Below are 22,193 nucleotides of genomic sequence, written 5' to 3' on the forward strand. Positions count from 1 at the left end.
GAGCCACCGCGCCTGGCCAAAAATAATTGTTTTTACATTAGTTGGATGTGGTGGCACACCTGTATTCCCAGCTACTCAGGAGGCTGAGGTGGGAGGATCACTTGAGCCCAGAAGTTCAAGGCTGCAGTGAGCTATGATTGCACCACTGCACTCCAGCCCGGGTGACAGAGTGCAACCCTATCTCTAAAAAGCAAATAAAAGTAGAGACAGCCTGAGTGAGACCCTGAAAGAATCTGAGTCAGAGAACCAGGCAAGCTGTGTCTGGACTCCTGTCCGCAGAAACTAAGACAGAATAAATGTGCTGTCTTAAGCTGCTAATTTTGGGGTAATTTGATCGCTAGTACATGTCACATCTCTACAAAAATGTCTCTACGACAGTAGCCACCCCAAAATGTATCCTGACTGGGTATGCTGGCTCATGTCTGTAATCTCAGCACTCTGGAAAGCCAAGGTGGGAGGATTGCCTGAGGCCAGGAGTTCAAGACCAGCCTGGGCAATATAGGGAGACCCCATATTGTATTTAAAAAAAAAAAAAAAAGAGTTGTGTAGGGGAGGATCTGCTTCCAAGCTCTCTCATGGGGCTGTTGTAGGATTCTGTTCCTCACAGGCTCTTGGCTGGCGACCTCTGCTCCTGGCGGTGTGATCCTTTCCATAAAGATACTCTCAACATGACAGCCAGCTTCCCTCAGGGAGCGGGCAGCACTGACGTCATCATCTTTCTGTAACCTAACCTTGGAAAGGACACCCCATCGCTTTTGCTATGTTCTCTTTGCTAGAAGAGGATCACTGGGTCCCGCCCACATCTAAGAAGAGGTGATGAATGTGAATATCAGTTGGCAGGGATCTCTGGGAACCATGTTAGAGCTGGCGGCCACATCCAGAAAGCCACTACATAAACAAAGCCAGGGTTTAGGGGAGAGGTCCAGGCTGAAGATGTATATGGGGCTTATCAGTCATGGGTCTGGACCAGGTGAGCTGGGAGCGAGTGAGACAGAGAACGAGACCAAGGACTGAGCCGGGGGCACTCCAGTGTTTGGAGGTCGGGAAGATGAGGAGAGGCCAGCAAAGGAGACTGAGGAGAAGGAGCCAGTGCGGCAGGGCAGGGATGGAGATGCAGGCAGAGGAGGCGCCAGAGAAACCTGTTGGCAGGAGAGAGGGATCAGCAGTCAAAAGCCACTGCAGGACAGGTCAGCAAAGGTGGAGAACTGACCACTGGCTTGAGCAGTGTGGATATCGCCTTGAAAAGAGCAGTCCCAGTGGGGCGGTGGGGGAGAAACCTAACTGGATGGGTTCTAGAAAGCACAGGAGACCAGGAAGTGAAGGCAGAGGCAACCATGCTTTTGAGGAGTCTTGGTATAGAGGATAGCACAACCCTGCGTTTGAGTGTCTTAAACTTTCTTAACTAAAGTAACTCTCAGTTGAGCTGATTCCTGGAACTCTGCTTCTCCCTACGCTTCTTCAACACACAGGTCTCCAGTTCCCCAATGTTGCCCAGGTTCACCTCCCACCCTAGCGACCTCAACCGGGATGGGGAATCAGAATCCAGAAGTTGGCCCATGTTTTATATTTTGTGTTTCTGGTACTAGCAAGTCACAATCAGACAAGGCATGCCTTGTGAGACTGGGGCAGAGACACACACATTAGCTCCCAGTCATCAGCTGGAAGCTCCGTAAATCCTGAACAGCCACCCTTAGAGGATTTGGTTTAGGGGCCAACAGCTCTAAGCAAAAGCTTATTACTGACTGCCATCTTGTGGTCATTTGGGGAACTGGCCCAGGTTCAAACTGATGTTGGGAAGAGTTGAGTGAATTATAGGTTATAGGATGGTACCTGGCTCTGAGTGTTCAGTAAAAGCCAGCTACTGTCACTCTTATGCTCATGATTTGGAATAGTATGGCCAAAACAAACATGTCTCTTGACTTTACTCCCAACATTTTTCAAGGGAAAAGGAACTACCCTAAAAGGAGGTGCTTCCTTTTTATCTTGGTAAAAGTAAGAATGAATCAGGGAGCCAACTTTCCTATATGAAGTCAGATGATGAGATGCAAGTCCTGCTTTTGCTACCATATGACCTTGATCTCATCACTGAAGCCCAGTGAGCTTCAGTTTCGTCAAACCATAAAGCAGGAGCTTTAGGATGAAGACTACACAACTGGTGAATGTGAAGAGCTCTCAGGAAAAGCGGCGCTCCTAGTTCAAGGTGGGGGCCGGCCAGCTCTCAACACAGGGGGCCTGTTGCTTTACAATAGTGTCTCTCAGCTAGGGGTAACTTTGACTCCCCTCACCCCAGGGGATGTTTGACAATGCCTGGAGATGTTTTTGGGGTTTTTTTTTTTGTTTTTCAAAGGGTTGGTCCTGTGTTTTTGTTTTGTTTGTTTGTTTTTGACAAGGAGTCTCGCTCTGTTGCCCGGGCTGGAGTGCAGTGGTGTGATCTTCACTCACTGCAAGCTCCGCCTCCCAGGTTCACGCCATTCTCCTGCCCCAACCTCCCAACAAGCTGGGACTACAGGCGCCTGCCACCACGCCCAGCTAATTTTTTTGTATTTTTAGTAGAAACGGGGTTTCATCGTGTTAGCCAGGATGATCTCGATCTCCTGACCTCGTGATCTGCCCACCTTGGCCTCTCAAAGTGCTGGGATTACAGGCATGAGCTGTCGCGCCCAGCCCTGGTTTTTTTGTTTGTTTGTTTTTTGAGATGGAGTCTCACTCTGATGCCCAGGCTGGAGTGCAGTGGCACCATCTCAGCTCACTGCAGCCTCCACCTCCTGGGTTCAAACGATTCTCCTGCCTCAGCCTCCCAAGTAGCTGGGGCTACAGGTGCCTGCCACCACGCCTGGCTAATTTTGTTTTTGTTTTTGTTTTTGTTTTTTTTTAGAGGTGGAGTCTTCACTCTGTCCCCTAGGCTGGAGTGCAGTGGCACCATCTCGGCTCACTGCAAGCTCCACCTCCCGGGTTCGCGCCATTCTCCTGCCTCAGCCTCCCGAGTAGCTGGGACTACAGGCGCCCGCCACCGCGCCCGGCTAATTTTTTGTATTTTAGTAGAGACAGGGTTTCACCGTGTTGGCCAGGATGGTCTCGATCTCCTGACCTCGTGATCCACCCGCCTCGGCCTCCCAAAGTGCAGGGACTACAGGCGTGAGCCACCGCGCCCGGCCTTTTTTTGTATTTTTAATAGAGATGGGATTTCACCATGTTAGCCAGGATAGTCTTGATCTCCTGACTTCGTGATCTGCCCGCCTTGGCCTCCCAAAGTGCTGGGATTATAGGCGTGAGCCACCGCGCCCGACCCTGTTTTTGTTTTTTGTTTTTTGAGATAGAGTCTCACTCTGTCGCCCAGGCTGGAGTACAGTGGCGCCATCTCAGCTCACTGCAACCTCCACCTCCTGGGTTCAAGCCATTCTCCTGCCTCAGCCTCCCGAGTAGCTGGGATTATAAGCACTACCAAATCCAGCTAATTTTTGTATTTTTAGTAGAGACGGGATTTCACCATGTTGTCCAGGCTAGTCTTGAACTCCTGACCTCAAATGATCCACCCACCTCGGCCTCCAAAGTGCTGGGATTATAGGCATGAGCCACCTTGCCCAACCGATCCTGTTTCATTATCTGACTTGAGAACTACATAATCCACCAGCCCAGGAGGGGATGGGTGGGCTTAATCCCTTGGAGATATTTTTGGTCATGACAGCATGAGGAACAGGTGGATGCTACTGGAAAATAGTGGGTAGAGGCCAAGGATGCTGCTAAACATTCTACAGTACAAAGGACAGCCCCTGCAGGACAGAATTATCCAGTCCAGAATGTCAGTAGTGCTTCAGTTGAAAAATCCTGGCACTGTCTTAAATGGGGATCCTTCTTGCCATGTTATTATGAACCAACATGAGAAATTGCTTTCTAAAAAGTATGAGGGAAGCAGGGTAAGACATGATTCTAGAAAGGGGTCTTTTCTATGGTTACTGCAGGAGTAAAGTGAATCTCCAGAGGCTGTGCTGTCCAATAGGGTAGCCTTTTTTTTTTTTTTTTTTTTCTTTTTTGAGACAGAGTTTCGTTCTTCTTACCCAGGCTAGACTGCAATGGCGTGGCCTCAGCTCACTGCAACCTCTGCCTCCTGTGTTCAAGTGATTCTCCTGCCTCAGCCTCCTGAGTAGCTGGGATTTCCGGCACCCACCACCACGCCCGGCTAATTTTTATATTTTTGGTAGAGACGGGGTTTCACCATGCTGGCCAGTCTGGTCTTGAACTCCTGACCTCAAGTGATCCACCTGCCTTGGCCTCCCAAAGTGCTGGGATTACAGGCGTGAGCCACCATGCTGGGAGGATAGGCTAGTCTTGAGCCATCCATACATAGTTATTGAAATGGAAATTAGCTAAAAAAGAATAAAATTTAAAATTTGGTTACTGGGTTGTAATAGCCACATTCCAAGTGCTCAGTTGCCACACATGGCTAGTGGCCAGCACAGATAGAGAACATTCCCATCAGCACAGGAAGCTCTATTGGACAACACTGCTCCAAAGGACTCAGCAGAACCGGCATCTGTGGGCCAATCCATAAAGGAAGAACTAGAAACTAAGGATATGCAGAGCAGAGGAGACTGTGAGAGGCAAAAACAGACACCAGTGAGATGGTTAAGTAAGCACAAGGCCACATATCATTAACTGCTAAAACAAGTCACACAACACATCTGTAAAATAATTGATCCGCACAACCTGCCCTCTCCCGAGAATCATTCCTCAGTGCATAAAACTCAAAAGCCCTGACAAACCAAGCAGCATCAACAGAAGCCAGGCAGGGTGGGGAGATTCTATTGTTGAGGAGCACCGTTCCCTCCCACCTTTCCTGGCATGGTTCAGTTTAATTTCCGGTACAACATTCCCAGACAGACAGGTGGTCATGAGTTCACTGCAGTGGTGGAGGAGAGCATGTGGCGGCGTTTCCTGCTCACAGTCTGGGATTCCTTGTAAAGGTTGTGTGCATGCTTGACGATGAAGGGCAGACAGAAAAAGTGCAGGAGCATGTGCGAGATCTGGAAGATCCAGTGCAAGTAACTCAGCTCCTTGAAGAAATCTTCAATGATCCTGTTGAGGACCAGGACTATGGAGAATTTGATGCACTCGTAAGTGATGATCCACATGGCATAGATCAGCAGCCCTGTGTAGATATTCTTGTGGATACTATAAAGGAGGAAGCAGCTGATGATGATGGTGGTGAAGGAGAGGCCAGTGCTGATGTTAGCCCTGTTGGACAGGATCCAAGTGACTAGCTCTGACTTTGAGTCCATGTAGATGTGGAACTTGGCCTCATAGCCAATGTGTGTCATGTGGTTCACGTCAAAGATGAAGAACTGGATGGTATTGAGGACAGAGAAGATGCCCACCATGAGGGACAACATCCTGACGTTCATTTTATACTTGTTTTACCAGAGCACCTCCTGCAGGAAGAAAATCATGAAGACACATGACAAGATGGCAGAGGTAGCCTTAGACAGATCCCCCAAGCCACTATGTATAAATAGGAGAGTTAAGAGCAATGATGGTGTGTGGACAGGCAATAGGCTGGAAGTTAAGAGACATGGGGTCTAGTCCCTGCTCTGACCTAACTAGCTAGACATGACCACCTCATTGGGAAATGAATGTATCACTGGCCTGGGACTCTCCTCAGTAGCTTCCAATTCTGCTATTCCAGTTTCAGCTTTGTTTTAAAGTGGCAAAAAGAGTGCTCCTGTTGATGTAAGTTTGTGGGAATTCAGAGGCTCCTGTATGTATTGGGAATAATGATGGTGTGAATGAAGCTCCCATCTGGGGAGTCTGCTTCTCTGAAGTCAGAAAACTCTCATGGCTCCTCAAGGGCTTGGAATCAACCCTGACATCCCCTGCCCCCCGACTCTTTCCTTCCAAGCCCTTAGAAATTTCCCTGATTTGCTCCCTAGGTATGGCCTAGCCTTGTCCCAAGTCATAGGGTTTGGCCAGCAGGCATGGAATGGGTAGAGGTTTATGGAGCCAGGCAAGACTTACTGTCTTCTCTGCCCAAGGCCAAAATGCCTTAATAATAAGCGACCATTGTGCAGGTGAAGGCCCAGTGGGCAGACCTCCAGCTGCAACCTAGGTTACACCTGAGCTCTAGAGGTCAACCCATGGCAGGCAGCAGGAAGCTGGTGCCCAAGCTGATCCCTGGAGGCATGTTGATAATGGAGGACCCAAGGCTGGGGTAGGCTGGGCCCCAGTGCAAATGTTCCTCCACAGCCTGTATCTCCTTCTTACTGGCGCCCAATTCAGAGGACTCCTGAGCAAACCTCTCTCCTGTTCATTCACTACACTGGCTAGCTACCTCTGTTGTGGGGCAAAGGAAGGGGCACAGTCACACATGAGGAGAATACAGGGCTGTCCTCTGGCCGATGAATGTCCAGTGGGGGATAATTTGTTGGAAGCCTGACCTGGCCTCTCTCTGAGGTGACCGGAACGGGTCCTGTCCAGCCAGGCAGAGCACAGACAGACTGCCACTGGCCTCTCTCCTGTCCTCTCCTCTTCACTCACTGGATCAACTCCAAATACAGTAAAACATACAGAATGTGAAATTCACCACTTTAGCCCTTTTTGAAGGTGCAATTCAGTGACATTAAGTACATTCACTACGTTGTCGTGCAAGCATATCGCTATTCATCTCCAGAACTTCCTTTCTCTCTCTCTCTCTCTCTCCCTCTCTCGACAGAGTCTTGCTCTGTCACCCAGGCTGGAGTACAGTGGCACGATCTTGGATCACTGCAACCTCTGCCTCCCAGGATCAAGTAATTCTCCTGCCTTAGCCTCCCAAGTAGCTGGGATTACAAGCATGCACCAGCATGCCCAGCTAATTTTTGTATTTTTAGTAGAGACAGGGTTTCACCATGTTGGCCAGGCTGGTCTTGAGCCCCTGACCACAAGTGATCCTCCTGCCTCAGCCTCCCAAAGTGCTGGGATTGCAGGCATGAGCCACCATGCCCGGCCATCTCCAGAACTTTTTCATCATCCCCACCAAAAACTATGTACCCGTTATAAACATCAACTCCCCGTTCCCCTCTTCCCCCAGTCCCTACTAACCATTTTTCTTGCTGTCTCTATGAATATGCCTGCTCTAGGTGTCTCATATAAACGGAATCATACAGCATTTGTCCTTTGGTATCTGGCTTACTTCACTTAGCATCAGGTTTTCCAGATTCATCCCAAATATCCTTATATTTTATTCCCCACCATTCTCCCAACCCTGTGTGACTCCTGATACACAAAACTCTCAGTGCACCCTAGAACCTGGCTGGAGGGCCCAGGAGGGAGGCAATGTGTTGTCTGGTGGATGGTTGCACTCATACTTCCCCGTCTGCACCAATGAAACCTCACCTCTGCTCAGTTCACAGGGCAGCCTTCAGAGCAGCCACTACCCATGGGGTACTCACCTGAATCATCTAAAAATACGGCCCTGAACCACACAGTTTTACTCGTTTGCTTTATGTCTATATTGCAAGTTTCAAGGAAATGTCTATATAAACCCCACTGGTTCCACAGCTCTGCTGTCCCAGCCTTGGTCTCCACCCTTGGCACCTCTCTCCTGAGTCACTATAATAATGGCCTAACTTCTCTTTCTGCCACTGGCCAAGGTCTTCTGGTACCTTCTATTCATTCAACACTCACTCAGCAAACATCTATTGTGTATCTACTAGGTGCTGGGGGATGAGCTTGGCACTGGAGATAAGCAGGTAAATATGCTAGTGTGGAAGTTAGACAAATAAAAAAACAAATGACTAAAAATTGCTTTTAATTAATAAAAAAGAAAACATGAGGCAGGTGGATCACGAGGTCAGGAGTTCAAGACCAGCCTAGCCAACATGGTGAAACCTCATCTGTACTAAAAATACCAAAATTAGCTGGGCGTGGTGGCACGCGCCAACTACTTGGGAAGCTGAGGCAGAATAATTGCTCAACCAGGACCCGGGAGGCAGAAGTTGCAGGGAGCTGATATCACACCACTGCACTCCAGCCTGAGCTACAGAGCGAGACTCCATCTAAAAAAAGAAAAAAGAAAAAAGAAAACTTATAGTGCCATGTGATAAATGTGATAGAGGAAGAGATGGCTCAGTGTTGTCAAGATGTAACAATGAGAGAGATGAAAATCATTGGATGAAAATCGGGGAGGCTTTCTGGAGTAGGCAATAGCTGAGCTTGGGTCTTAAAAGACACGGGCATTAACTAGGCAGAAAAAGGAGGGACTACACCCCAAGCAAAGGGGACAACACAAAGGGGTAGGCACAGGGACAGGCAAAAGCCATTTTGGAAACAGCAAGTTTGGCTTAGCTTGAGCAGAGGGGAAGGCTGTGTAGGTTGGCAGGGGCCAGATCAGGAATGATCCTTACCTGCTACCAGCCGTGTGGATGTTTCTCTGAAAGGTAAAGGAGAGGTTCTTCAGGGTGTGTAGGCGTGTGGGTGTGGGGGTGTGTGTGTGAGAGAGAGAGAGAGAGAGACAGACAGACAGACATAATCAGATTTGCATTTTATTTATTTATTTATTTTTGAAACAGAGTCTCACTCTGTTGCCCAGGCTGGAGTGTAGTGGCACAATTATGGCTCACTGCAACCTCCATCTCCCAAGTTCAAGCGATTCTCCTGCCTCAGCCCCCCGAGTAGCTGGGATTACAGGTGCCCGTCACCGTACCCGCCTAATTTTAGTAGTTTTAGTAGAGAAGGAGTCTCATCATGTTGGCCAGCTTGGTCTTGAAGTCCTGACCTCAAGAGATCCACCCGCTTTGGCCTCCAAAAGTATTGGGATTACAGACGTGAGCGCCTGCGCCTGGCCCTATTTGCATTTCAGAAAAATCTTTCTTGGTGCTATGAGGGCCATGGGTCAGAAAGGGATCAAAGGTGGAGGTAGACAGAGTAGTTGAGAGGCCATGGAAGGAAATAAGGTGAAGTAAGGCAGCAGATGGATGTTGGGGCACAGATTTGGGGCCTGGGGCTGTGGGAAAAGGAGTCTGGGATGAGCATCTGGATGGAGGACAGCCCATCCTCTGAGATGAGGAGCACAGGGGCAGGAGAGCACTTAGGATGGGAGCGGGGAAGACAATGATGAGTACAGCTTGGCAAATGGTGAGTACTATGGTTTGACTGTTTGTGCCTTCCAAAATTCATGTTGAAACTTATTCCCTAATGCAACAGCATTAAAAGATGGGGCCTTTAGGAGATGATTAAATCATAAGGGCAGAGCTCTCATGAATGGAATAAGTGACCTTATAAAGGGGCAGGAGGGAACTAGCTAGTTTATTTTGCCTCTCCATCCCTTCTGCCATGTAAGGACAGTGTTTGTGCCCTCTGGAGGACACAGAAACAAGGCACCATTTGGAAGCAGAGAGAGCAGGCCCTTACCAGACACCAAACCTAGTGGCACCTTGGTATTGAACTTCTAGCCTCCAAAAGTGTGAGAAAATAAATCTCAGCTCTTTATAAATTACTCAGTTACTATAGCAGCAGTGGGTGACTCACGCCTGTACTCCCAGCACTTTGGGAGGCTGAGGCAGGTGGATCATCTAAGGTCAGGAGTTCAAGACCAGCCTGACCAACATGGTGAAACCCCGCCTCTACTAAAAATACAAAAATTAGCTGGGCGTAGTGGCCTGTGCCAGTAATCCCAGCTACTCGGGAGGCTGAAGCTGGAGAATCGCTTAAACCCAGGAGGCAGGGGTTGCACTGAGCCGAGGTTGCACCATTGCACTCCAGCCTGGGCTACAGAGCGAGACTCAGTCTCAAAAATAAAAAACGTGCTTTGGACAGTCTCTGAACCTGAATGCAAAGTGATATCTGTTTATTTGTGATAGTATGTAATCATATACTGTCTTATATGATTGGCTAATTGATTCATAAACAATAATTTACTTTCTTCCACTAAACTACAAAATTCTCATAGTCATTCATATCTTATACATTTTTGTATATGGTGTATACACAATGTTCAGTACAGTGTTCACACTACAGAGTACAGCACAGAGACAGATACAGAAATATGTTTAACATATATCTTTTGATTAAGGAAGTGCCTTTCACACTGCTTGACAAATTTGGGAAGGGTGGGGAAATTCAAGACAGACGAATTTTCTCTATTTTTATTATTTTTCTTATCTGGAAAAAAACAGAAGAATAGTGGGGAAATCATAGCACAAACCCCAGGACCAACAGCATCCTTTGTGCTACAAAAATCTGAGGTATAAATACAGATTTGCTTATCCCAGGGTTAAAGAGCTGTGGGTTGAAGGCTAATGAAGATGCCAAGAAAAAAGGATTGCCATACTGCAATTCAGCTTCATCTTACTCCGTTCATTTTGACCCATCAGGTAGTAGAAAGGTGGAGTTCACAGAAGGTTTGATAAATCACAATATCCTTTAAGTAAATACCCTCAATGAGCAGGATGTTCCAGTTGTGATTATAATCACATTTTCTCTCCATGTTCTCCTGAAAGAGTGGCAGTAGGGTTTCTACTTGCGGAACTGCTAAGCAAAAGTAGGGGGAAGAAAAGGAAATAGAACTACGCCGGGAACCTGAGATACCTACCTCTCAGGGAAAAGAAAAGGGCCAACATGATTGCTGATAGTGGTGAATAAAGCTGCTAATTTTTTTTTTTTTTTTTAAGACAGAGTCTTACTCTGTCACCCAGGCTGAAGTGCAGTGGTGTGATCTCGGCTCACTGCAACCTCCACCTCCCAGGTCAAGTGATTCTCCAGTCTCAGCCTCCCAAGTAGCTGGGATTACAGGCGTGTGCTGCCACACCTGGATAATTTTCTACTTTTTAAAGTAGAGACGGGGTTTTGCCATATTGGCCAGGTTGGTCTTGAACTCCTGACCTCAGGCGATCCACCTACCTCTGCCTTCCAAAGCGCTGGGATTCCAGGTATGAGCCACTGAGCCCATCCAAAACTGATAATCTTTTATTTCTGCTGTGGAGAGCCTCCGCTGTAGAAATTCGTCTCTTGTAGGAAATTATATTGCACTGGCTCTGGTTTTTGTAGGTTATGTGGGCATAGGTGATGACAAAGAACATCCAGAAACAGTGCATGATGATACGAGACACCAAGCCAAACCAGCGCATGATTCTGACCTCTGTAACGCTGAAGTCGTCATTGGTGAGGATTTGTATTACGACGTTTACGGTTTCATAGAAAAAAATCCAGGCAATGTAGATGACCAGGCCCCTGAAGATCTGGGCATACACTGAGTACAGGAGGAAGCAGCTGATGACGATGGTGATGAAAGAGAGGAAGAGGACGATTTTAAAACTCCAGCAGATGATGAAGTCATTTATGATGCCACTTGCACTCTCGTACTTTAGTGCGATCTCACTGCAATTGCCATGCCCTAGGTGATTATGTTCAAAGATGAGATACATGTGTACGGCCATGATGGTGAAGACCCCTGCCAACACGGTGCCCATTTTGGCAGTCATCCCACACCACTGCTGCTGTTTCACGCCGAGACCTCCTGTGAAGACAGATAACATGAGGGGGAATTCTAGTTCCTGCCAACATGGTAAATTACCAGGGTTCTGCCTCCTTTCCCAGTCCACCTTGGAGAAACATAGACAGCAATATGAAAACCAAGAAACTATAGTCTTGGGAAGACAGAGGCTGTTTCAAATGGATTGGGGGTGGGGAAGAGAGAGGATTCAGTCAAGTCGGTGGCAATGACCAAATAAAATTACAGCAGCGGGGTCGGGTGCGGTGGGTCACGCCTGTAATCCCAGCACTTTGGGAGGCCGAGACGGGTGGATCACCTGAGGTCAGATGTTCGAGACCATGCTGGCTAACATGGTGAAACCCCGTCTCTACTAAAAATACAAAAAATTAGCTGGGTGCGGTGGCGGGCGCCTGTAGTTCCAGCTACTCAGGAGGCTGAGGCAAGAGAATGGCGTGAACCAGGGAGGCGGACTTGCAGTGAGCCGAGATCGCGCCACTGCACTCCAGCTTGGGCCACAGAGCAAGACTCCGTCTCAAAAAAAAAAAAAAAAATTACAGCAGTGGTTCTCAACCCTGGATTCACCTTAGAATCACCAAAAGTACTCAAGTCCAGGCCCCACCCCAGACCAATCACAACATTCTCTGGTTGGGACCCAGGCAGCAGTATTTTTCAAAACTTCCTACTAATTTTCATAGGTAGCCAGTGTTGGAAAAAGCTGAGTTAGAAAAAGATGGCTTAAATTATGCTCTTAGCTGGGCACGGTGGCTCATGCCTGTAATCCCAGCACTTTGGGAGGCTGAGGTGTGAAGACTGCTTGAGTCCAGCAGTTCAAGACCAGCCTGGGAAACATGGTAAAACCCCATCTCTACAAAAATTAGTCAGGTGTGATGGTGCATGCCTATAGTTTTAGCTACTTGGGAGGCTGAGGTAGGAGGATCACTTGAGCCCAGGAAGTCAAGGCTGCAGTGAGCTGAGATCGTGCCACTGCACTCCAGCCTGGGTGACAGAGCAAGACCCTGTATCAAAAAAAGAAGCCGGGTGTGGTGGCTTACGCCTGTAATCCCAGCACTTTGGGAGGCCGAGGGGGGCAGATCACGAGGTCAGGAGATTGAGACCATCCTGGCTAACACGGTGAAACCCCATCTCTACTAAAAATGCAAAAAATTAGCTGGGCGTGGTGGTGCGCGCCTGTAGTCCCAGCTACTCGGAGGCTGAGGCAGGAGAATGGCATGAACCCAGGAGGCGGAGCTTGCAGTGAGCTGAGATTGTGCCACTGCACTTCAGCCTGGGCCACAGAGCGAGACTCCGTCTCAAAAAAAATAAAAAAAAGAAAAAAGAAAAAAAATTATGCTGTTAATTCTCCTAGCATTGCCTTGGGCTACCATTGCTGCCCAGATGGTGAAAATTGCCTGTACTCGTTCAGACCTGAGTGCAGATGTTTCAGAATATAACCAGGGCAGCACAAGAACCCTGTTGGGTGGAGATGATAAAGACAGGTGGACGCCAACTGGCTTCGGGCAATCGCTTCTCTACTACATATCAAAATATGGATTACAATGAAAGATGTATACTGTAAAGGAAATTTAGAGCCTTAAGGTAGACTAGCCTTATAATAGAAAAGAAAATGCAATAATGAGCTAAGTATTCAACTCAAGAAGTTAGAGGGAAAATAACAACAATACAAAAGTAGGAGGAAGAAAATAAATAGAAAAGCATAAGTCAATGAAACAGGAAATAAAGTAGAGGGACTTCTGACTGGTTAGGTTATTTGGGCTGACATGTTGCTAAAAAGCAACTTAAAATGCTGCATAAAATAGTTTAAAAATATAAAGTATAGAAGTGCTGCCCAAGTGGAAGGAAGTAAATTTTGCTCTGAGGTTATTTGCCAATCTAGGCAAACTTGGATTTCATTATGACAGCAATGCAGGGTAAAGAAGAATGAAATCAAAGCTCAGGGTCCACCAAGGTGAGGAGTCTTTCCTGTATTAGTTGTGAGCATCCCCAGAGGCCTACGATTTGGGGAAAGGTGAATCAGAAGTAAACCTCCCCTACATCTTTCTGCCAGGAAACTCCAAGAAAAGTTGGCTTGTTAACTACACTGAGCAGGTAGGGAGAAAACTCTCCTTGAGACATTGTAATCATAACTGGCCTTTTTTTTTTTTTTTTTTTTTTGGTAGATTTATAGTCCATATTACATGAAGTATTTTTTTTTTAACTTTAAGTTATAAATCTAGTTTAAAGTAGTCCTAAACTGAAAGTGTGTCTAAGTGTCTGGCAGAAGCAAATTCAAACCGTCTCTGGAGGATTGTACTTTTATGCTGGTCTTCATTCTCCATGAATTTTCATCAGCAGTTTTTCAGGGACAAGGACAAGTATATAGTGAAAAATAACCAAGCACGTAAGGAACAAGGCATTGTGAGAACCAGCTGAAACAACAGATAGCAAAACGGAACTGCAGTAGTATCTGATCATAAAACAACTATGGTTACTATATTTTTGCATTATTTAAAATTTTTGTTTTACTTTTATTGTAGTGTAATTCATGCACATATAATACACAGATATATAATATACACAAGATAAAATTTGATGTCTTAACCATTTTTAAGTAGACAGTTTAGTAGTGTTAAGTATATTCATTTTGTTGTACAAACAATCTCTAGAACTCTTTCATCTTGCAAAACTGAAACTGTACACCCATTAAGCAACAAATTCCCATTTCCCCCTGCCCCAGCTCCTGGAAACTATCATTCTACTTTCTGTTTCTATTAATTTGACCACTCTGGTTATGTCATGTAAGTGGAATTTTTTTTTTTTTTTTTTTTGAGAAGTCCCTCAAAAAGGCTAGAAACCTCTGTGGCCAGAGGCACCTTTGCCTGAGTTCTTGTTCTGTGTCCAAGATGAGGTACACAGACAAGAGAAGGGTAAACAAGATGAAGATGAGCTTTAAGTGCTCATCAGCTCAAAGAAGACTCGCAGTGGGTAGCTCCTCTCTGTAGGCAAGTCATGCCACTATCTGCTGCTCTCAGCAGGGAGAAGGCCCTGGAGAGGGCTGCTCCTCTATGCAGCTGATAGTCCTGACGTCTCTGCAGGTCTCTGATGCTCTCAGAAGAGAGGGTAGTTCCTCTCTGTAGCTGGTCCTCCCATTGTCTCCTGCTATCAGCAGAGAGGATAGCTCCTCTTTGCAGCTGGTCGTCCTATCATCTCTCTGCCCTCTTCATCCTCTAGCCATCCTCTGCCCTGCTCTGGCTAAGCCCAGGTCTTTCATGGACCTCAGAGGGGAGGAAGTGCATGCAGATTGGTCCATGGGCGGCCATGGGCAGGCTGGAAGAGGCACCACGAGTTCCCACTCAGGTCTGCAGGACTGACGGCCTGGCCCCAGCCTTCAGGCTTTCCCTGGCCTGCAGTGGGGCCTTACTAAGGACCCGCCCTCTTCCACCCAGGAATCAGTATGCCTTCCGCTGCCATTCGTGGCCCCTCAAGGGTCTGCCCCAATCCGGCTCCGAGATTTGAACAGGTGCCGGGATTGGAGAGAGACCAGGCAGCGGGAGCAGACATTCCGGAGCCTGCAGGGATGGGAGGAGGCCGGGGAGCGGGTCCTTCTGGGGCCCCCGAGGGTGCAGGCTGCAGAGACGCCCGGGTCTTGCACCTGGGAGGGCAGCCGCAGCTGCACCTGGGAGCTCCTATTAGTCCTCGGCTCCTGCCTGCTCAGTGAAGTGGGAGGCCCAGGTCTGCAGCCGTGGGTCCTGGCAGCTGCAGCTGCACCTGGGAGGGTAGATCCTGCCTATTCCCGGCCCTCCGCCAAGAGCACAGGGAAGCTTGGATCCACAGCCACAGTTTGGGCAGCTGCGGCCCGCCGAAGAGGGCGGGGCTCCTGCTGCGTACAGCCGGAGGCGGGGTCTACGGCTGTGGTGTGGGCGGCTGCAGTAGCACCCGAGGAGCTCCCGCCTTAACTCAGAAGGGGCCGGGCTTCCACCGGCTCTATGGAGTGTGCAGCCCCAGCCGCGCCTCTTTGCTGCAGTTGGAGTGACAGCCGGAGTGGTGGCAGCAGCCTCTGCCATCACTAGCTGATTTGAAAAACAACCAAATAGAATTTCTAGAGAAGAAAAACTCAGTATCTGAAATTAAAAATTCAGTGGACATAAATGGTAGCAGGTTGGACACAGATTAAGGAATAATTAGTTAACCAGGAAACAGAAGATAAATCATGAGAAATTATCCAGAATGTAGCACAGGGAGACAAAAAGATGTAAAATATGAATGAGAAGTTAAGAAACATGAAAGATATAATAAGATGTTCTGATAGAGAAAGAGAGATGAGACAAAATGGGGGTAGCTATTTACAGAGAAAATAGCTGAGGATTTGCACAACTGAAAAAAAAAAACACCAATGCACAGATTCAAGAAACCTGATTGCTAGAAGGATAAATGAAAGAAAATCTACACAAAACATATGGTACTCAAACTATCGAACACCACACACAAAAAGAAAATCTCAAAAGCAGCCAATGGACTTTTTATTTAAAAGACCAACAGTTATAGACTTCTACAGGAAACAAAAATCCCATGGAATAATATTTTAATTGTGCTAAACAAAGCAAAACAAACAAAAAACCCTGCCAACCTAGGATTCTATACTCAACTAAAATATTTTTCTTTTTTTTTGAGACAGAATTTTGCCCAGGTTGCAGTACAGTGGCGTGATCTTGGCTCACCACAACCTCTGCCTCCCGGGTTCAAGCAATTATCCTGCCTCAGCCTCTCAAGTAGCTAGGATTACAGGCGTGTGCTACCATGCCCAGCTAATTTTTGCCTTTTTAGTAGAGACGGGGTTTCACCATGTTGGTCAGGCTGGTCTCAAACTCCTGACCTCAGGTGATCTGCCGCCTCAGCCTCCCAAAGTGCTGGGATTACAGGTGTGAGCCACTGCGCCTAGCCTATTTTTCATATATATATCTATCTATATATAGATATAGATAGATATAGATATTTATAGAAATGGAGTCTTGCTGTGTTGCCCAGGCCAGAGTGGAGTAATGCAATCATAGCTCACTGCAGCCTCAAACTCCTGAGCTCAGCAGAGCCTCCTGCCTCAGCCTTTTAACTAGCTGGGACCACAGGTGCACACTACCACGTGCAGCTCATTAAAAAAAAATTTTTTTTTGGCTAGGTGCGGTGGTTCATGTCTGTAATTCATGCCTGTAATTCCAGCACTTTGGGAGGCCGAGGCGGGTGGATCACGAGGTCAGGAGATTGAGACCACCCTGGCTAACACAGTGAAACCCTGTCTCTACTAAAAATATTAAACATTAGCCAGATGTGGTGGCAGGTGCCTGTGGTCCCAGCTGCTCTGGAGGCTGAGGCAGGAGAATGGCATGAACCCGGGAGGCAGAGCTTGCAGTGAGCCGAGATCACGCCACTGCACTCCAGCCTGGGTGACAGCATCTCGCCATGTTGCCCAGGCTGGTCTCAAATTCCTGGCCTCAAGTCATCCTCCCACCTCAGCCTTCTGAGCAGTTGGGATTACAAGCATGAACCACTGTAAATATTTTTCTAAAATATTTTTCAAGATTGAGAGCACATAGTATGATGATAACATTTTCATAAAAATCAAAACTAAGTAAAATTTAAGAATATATTTTTTGGCCATACATATATATGTGAATAAAACTTTAATATAAAAGTAAGGGAAGACCAGGCATGGTGGCTCACGCCTGTAATCTCAGCACTTTGGGAGGCTGAGGCAGGTGAATCTCTTGAGTACAGGAGTTCAAGACCAACCTGCCCAACATGGCCCATCTCTACAAACAAAAACAAAAACAAAAACAAAATCCAAAAATTACCTAGGTGTGGTGGTGGCACATCCCTGTAATTCCAGCTACTTGGGAGGCTGAGGCATGAGAATCACTTGAGCCTGAGAGGCGGAGGTTGCAGTGAGCCAAGACTGTGCCACTGCACTCCAGCCTCAGTGACAGAGCAAGACTCTGACTAAAAAAAAGAAAAAAAAGATTACCAAAAGTAAGGGAATAATAGATACAAAATTTGGGATTGTGGTTATTTCTGAAGTGCAAAGGGCAGGGACAGGGGCAGGGGCACATAGATCATTGTGAGGTATTATTCTGTTTCTTGGAATGAATGAGAAATTCACAAGTGTTCATCATAGTTTAAAAAACAAATTAGTAAATAAAAGAACAAAAGTGCATGTACTAATGATGACTGTTTTCTATGACCTAGGATTATGAATAATTCAATTCTGTATACCTGAGTTCCCTAAGGAAAAAATAAAAAGAGTGGAAAAAGACATGTAATCTAATCTCACACCTGTGGCATACTGTGGCGTAATTGGCCTTCCTGGGTTGTTCATTGCCTCCCATCCAACTAACACATATAGCAAACGTCCTCTTTGTACTTCTTAAAAATCTCATTAAAATTTTGGGTTCCCATTGGTCTACCTCTAGCAAAGACTGATAATTGTCTCCCAACATTCATTTCTCCCTTTTCACTTTTACCTTTAGCTAGACACATGGCCACCCAGCTAATGACTACATTTCCCAGCTTTGCTTGCTGATGTATGTGGCCCCGTGACCAACGGGATGCTAATGGAAGTGATGTGTGCCACTTTACAGTCTTGCTCATAAAAGAATTAGGAGTGCTCTCACCCTCTCCCTTTCTCCCTTCCTGTTTTTTAGCCATGATTGGAACTGATCTATGACCTACCCTATCAGCCGTGGGTCATTGCTACTTGAGAGAGAAATAAACTCCCATCATAAATAAGCCATTGTCTTTTGGGGTTTCTTTGTTGCAGTGGCGTAGCTTGTACCATGTTATACTCCCTAAACTTCTTTATTGAAGAAGTGTAACGAGAACTAGTGATCCACTGGGATCTAGCACCTCCCTTGACTTTGCTCTTTTGAAGAATCCAGCAGATTCCTCCTGTCTACATGCTTATTTCACTGAGTCTATGCTTCTTCACCATCTCCTCATAAAGAGATATCTCCCCTTTATCTCAAGATCACCATTCTCTTTTTTTGTTTTTGAGACAGAGTCTTGCTCTGTCGCCCAGGCTGGAGTGCAGTGGCACGATCTCGCCTCCCGGGTTCAGTCGATTCTCCTGCCTCAGCCTCCTGAGTGGCTGGGATTACAGGAGCAGGCAACCACACTCGGCTAATTTTTTTGTATTTTTAGTAGAGATGGGTTTCACCATGTTGGTCAGGCTGCTCGAACTCCTGACCTCGTGATCCACCCACCTCGGCCTCCCAAAGTGCTGGGATTACAGGCGTGAGCCACGGCACCGGCCCAAGATCACCATTTCCTTACAATTAACTTGGTAATAACTCATGTATTGTCTTATGATATATTTCATTATATATTGTCTTAAAGTGTTATTTAAATATTTTATACTTATAATAATCATTTTCATGGCTACCAGTAAGGATATTGAGTGTTACAGAAGCTAATTAATTTTGTCCAGGTCTGTATATCTGCTCAGCAGCAAAATTAGGATTTGAATTCACAACTTTCTGCCTCCAAACCAAATCACTTGCCTTCATACTCAACCTACTTGTGCTTTGTGTGTTTCAGGTATTTTTTGAATTCACTGAGCCCAGAGACTCCATCCATCCCCTAGCTCCTAAGGAGGGCCTTGGCTAGAGTAAGGCCTTGATTAGAGTAGGCCTTTGGTCAATATTGGCAATTCTTCCTCCGTTGTCTCTCATCTGAGTCATCTTCCTCACTAACTCTCAGAGCCATTATGTTCCTTTCTCCTTTCTTCTTTCTCTCTCTCTCTTTTTTTTTTTTTTTTGAGACGGAGTCTTGCTCTGTCGCCTGGGCTGGAGTGCAGTGGCCGGATCTCAGCTCACTGCAAGCTCCGCCTCCCAGGTTTACGCCATTCGCCTGCCTCAGCCTCCCGTGCAGCTGGGACTACAGGCGCCCGCCACCTCGCCCAGCTAGTTTTTTGTATTTTTTAGTAGAGACGGGGTTTCACCGTGTTAGCCAGGATGGTCTCGATCTCCTGACCTCGTGATCCGCCCGTCTCGGCCTCCCAAAGTGCTGGGATTACAGGCTTGAGCCACCGCGCCCGTCCTTCTTCTTTCTCTCTTTCTTAGTTCTTCTCCTTCCTTCCCTTCCCTCCCATTCTTTTTCCCATCTATACTGCAGAACTTCTAAGTGTGTACTCTTGATTGCTCTAAGCTAAGACAATTTTTTTTTTTTAGACAGAGTCTCGCTCTGTCACCAAGGCTGGAGTGTAGTGGCGCGATCTCAGTTCACTGCAACCTCTGCCTCCCAGGTTCAAGCAATTCTCCTGCCTCAGCCTCCCAAGTAGCCGGGACTACAGGCGCATACCACCATGCCCGGCTAATTTTGTATTTTTAGTAGAGATGGGGTTTCACCATGCTAGCCAGGCTGGTCTCAAACTCCTGACTTCGTGATCCACCTGGCTCGACCTCCCAAAATGCTGCTGGGATTACATGCGTGAGCCATTGCGCTCAGCCTAAATGTTTATTATTATCATTATCTTTATCATTATTACACAATCTCATTTGACTGATATGCTTATATGAAGTAAATATTTTAATTTGCAAAATTAAAACATAATTTAATATTGACTTTGTATGTATCGTGAGATACATATATAGGAAAAAAGTTTGTAGGGAAAAAAATGATCCAATACTGAGATTTAAAAAGTCACAAATAGGAACACAGAAAAAAAAGTTAATGTTTCCATGTTATGGAAAATTTCACATTTGCTCTATCAAGTGAGATAAAGAGACTTCTAAAGCAAGAGTCTCAAACTCTAAGGCCTTCCAGAGCTAGGCAAGTCAAATAAATGGGTGAGGTTGAGGGGTGTGAAGATACTAGGGCTAAGTGTGGTGGCTTGCACCTATAGTCCCAGCTACTTGAGAGGCTAAGGCAGGGGCATCACTTGAACCCAGGAGTTTGAGGCCAGCCTGGGCAACATAGCAAGACTCCATTTCAAAAAAGAAAAAAACAAAGAAAGAAAAAGTTACTAGGGAGTGGTAGAGATTGTAGCAATTAGGACAGTGTCCACCTGCCTGAAAGTATTTGAATTCAAATTTCCTTAATAGATTGTGCTGTTCAGACAAAACATATTTGAGGGCCATGTTGCAATTTTCACAAGAGTGAAACTCCATCTCAAAAAATAATAATAAGGCCAGTGGCTCACACTTGTAATCTCAGCACTTTGGGAGACCAAGGTGAGTGGATCCCTAGCAACTTTCAGTTTTACTAGTAACTTCATTAGATTCATTTTATTATTTGGCTCATTCTAAGTTACAGTCATCTATAGATTTAATTTCTAGTACTTCTCCTTAATGTGCTGACTCTGCAGCAGTTGGTTGTTGATTTGCTTTCTATTGCTGCCATAACAAATTACCACAAACTGAGTGGCTTAAAACAACACAAAGTTATAATAGTATCTCAGTTCTGCGGGTCACTAGTCCCAGTTGCCTCAATACTCAACTGGTGGTTTCTCTGCTGCAGGTTTTACAAGGTAGAAATGGAGGTATCCTGGGCTAGCGGGATGCTTCTTGGGAAATTCTAGGGAAGAATCCCCTTCCAGCCTCCTTCAGTTTATTGGCTGAATTCAGTTCCTTGCATTTGTAGAATGAAGATCCCCATTTCCTTACTGGCTGTTAGCTGAGGGCCACCCCTGACTTTTAGAGGCCTCCTTCCAGGCCTTGCTCCTGGACTCTCGGAGCCAGCAGTGGTACAGCAAGTCCTTCTCACGCTTGGAATCTCTCTGACTTCTTCTGTCATGAAAGAAACTCTAACTGGAGAAATTCTCTCCATTTACCAGTTTGTGTGGTTAGACTGGACCCACTTGTATAATCCAAGATAATCTCTTTACCTTCAGGTCCTTAACCTTAATTGCATCTGCAAAGTCCATTTTGCATACTCACAGGTGTGATACGAGGGGGCAAAGGCCATAAGGGCTGTTATGGGCTGAATTGTGCCCCTCCTCGCCAGGGATTTCAATTCTATGTTGAAATCCTAACCCCCAGCACTGCAGAATGTGACTGAATTTAGAAGTAGGGTCTTTAAAGAGGTAATTAAGTTAAAATTATATCATTAGTGTCAGACCTAATCTGACATTTCTTACAAGAAGAGAAGATTAGGACACAGACACACAGAGAGGGATGACCATGTGAAAACATGGCGCGGGGGTGGTGAGGGTGGCTATCTACAAACTAAGGAGAAAAGCCTCAAAAAAACCCAACCCTACTGACACCTTGATCGCAGAATTCAAGAATTGTGAGAAAATTAATTTATGTTGTTTAAGCCACTCTATGATATGTAGTTATAGCAGCCCTAGCAAACCAATAAAGGGGCCAAAATTCTGCCTAACACAGTTAAGCAGAACAGCCTTTGAATTTTTCTTTGGACCTGGGTAAATTGCCTCTCTACAGCTGGGCAGTTGTCTTGTAAAAATTAAGTTAATTTTTTTGAAAAGGGTTTTAATGATGAGTTTTCTTTTCAGTGAAACTAAATAACAACACAAAGGTTTTTTGTTGTTGTTGTTGTTGTTGTTTAAGTTAGGCTGTGGGATTAAACCAAATCAATTCAAGAACCTAGTTAAATCACTGTCACTAAATTCCATTTAATTTAGTTTAACTTAATTTTTATTTATTTTCTTTTTGAGATGGAGTCTCACTCCATCTCATCACCCAGGCTGAAGTGTGCAGTGAGTGGCATGATCTCTGCTCACTACAAC

At 46.1% G+C, this 22,193-nt stretch overlaps 2 protein-coding genes across 4 annotated transcripts in view; both read right to left on the reverse strand.

The window, feature by feature from the left end:
* Positions 1-4,618: 4,618 nt before the first annotated feature.
* The window catches only part of TMEM217 (transmembrane protein 217), a 46,080-nt gene continuing 28,505 nt past the window's right edge, over positions 4,619-22,193 (reverse strand). Inside the window, exon 2 of one of the 2 annotated variants that reach the window (XM_011986619.1) lies at positions 4,619-5,426. In XM_011986619.1, the coding sequence (XP_011842009.1) occupies positions 4,887-5,399 (513 nt within the window). In that variant the 5' untranslated portion in view covers positions 5,400-5,426 and the 3' untranslated portion in view covers positions 4,619-4,886. Of the gene's footprint in view, positions 5,509-22,193 lie in introns of those variants that run through there. The other variant, XM_011986618.1, reaches the window with a different exon arrangement.
* LOC105544245 (transmembrane protein 217-like) overlaps positions 9,800-22,193 on the reverse strand; it is a 40,887-nt gene continuing 28,493 nt past the window's right edge. The window contains exons 2-3 of one of the 2 annotated variants that reach the window (XM_011986616.1): positions 10,870-11,485; positions 9,800-10,462 (exon numbers count right to left, since the gene is read on the reverse strand). In XM_011986616.1, the coding sequence (XP_011842006.1) occupies positions 10,393-10,462; positions 10,870-11,450 (651 nt within the window). In that variant the 5' untranslated portion in view covers positions 11,451-11,485 and the 3' untranslated portion in view covers positions 9,800-10,392. Of the gene's footprint in view, positions 10,463-10,865; positions 11,486-22,193 lie in introns of those variants that run through there. The other variant, XM_011986617.1, reaches the window with a different exon arrangement.

Source organism: Mandrillus leucophaeus, unplaced genomic scaffold (genome assembly GCF_000951045.1).
Source record: "Mandrillus leucophaeus isolate KB7577 unplaced genomic scaffold, Mleu.le_1.0 Scaffold3, whole genome shotgun sequence".
NCBI classification, from domain to species: Eukaryota; Metazoa; Chordata; class Mammalia; order Primates; family Cercopithecidae; genus Mandrillus; species Mandrillus leucophaeus.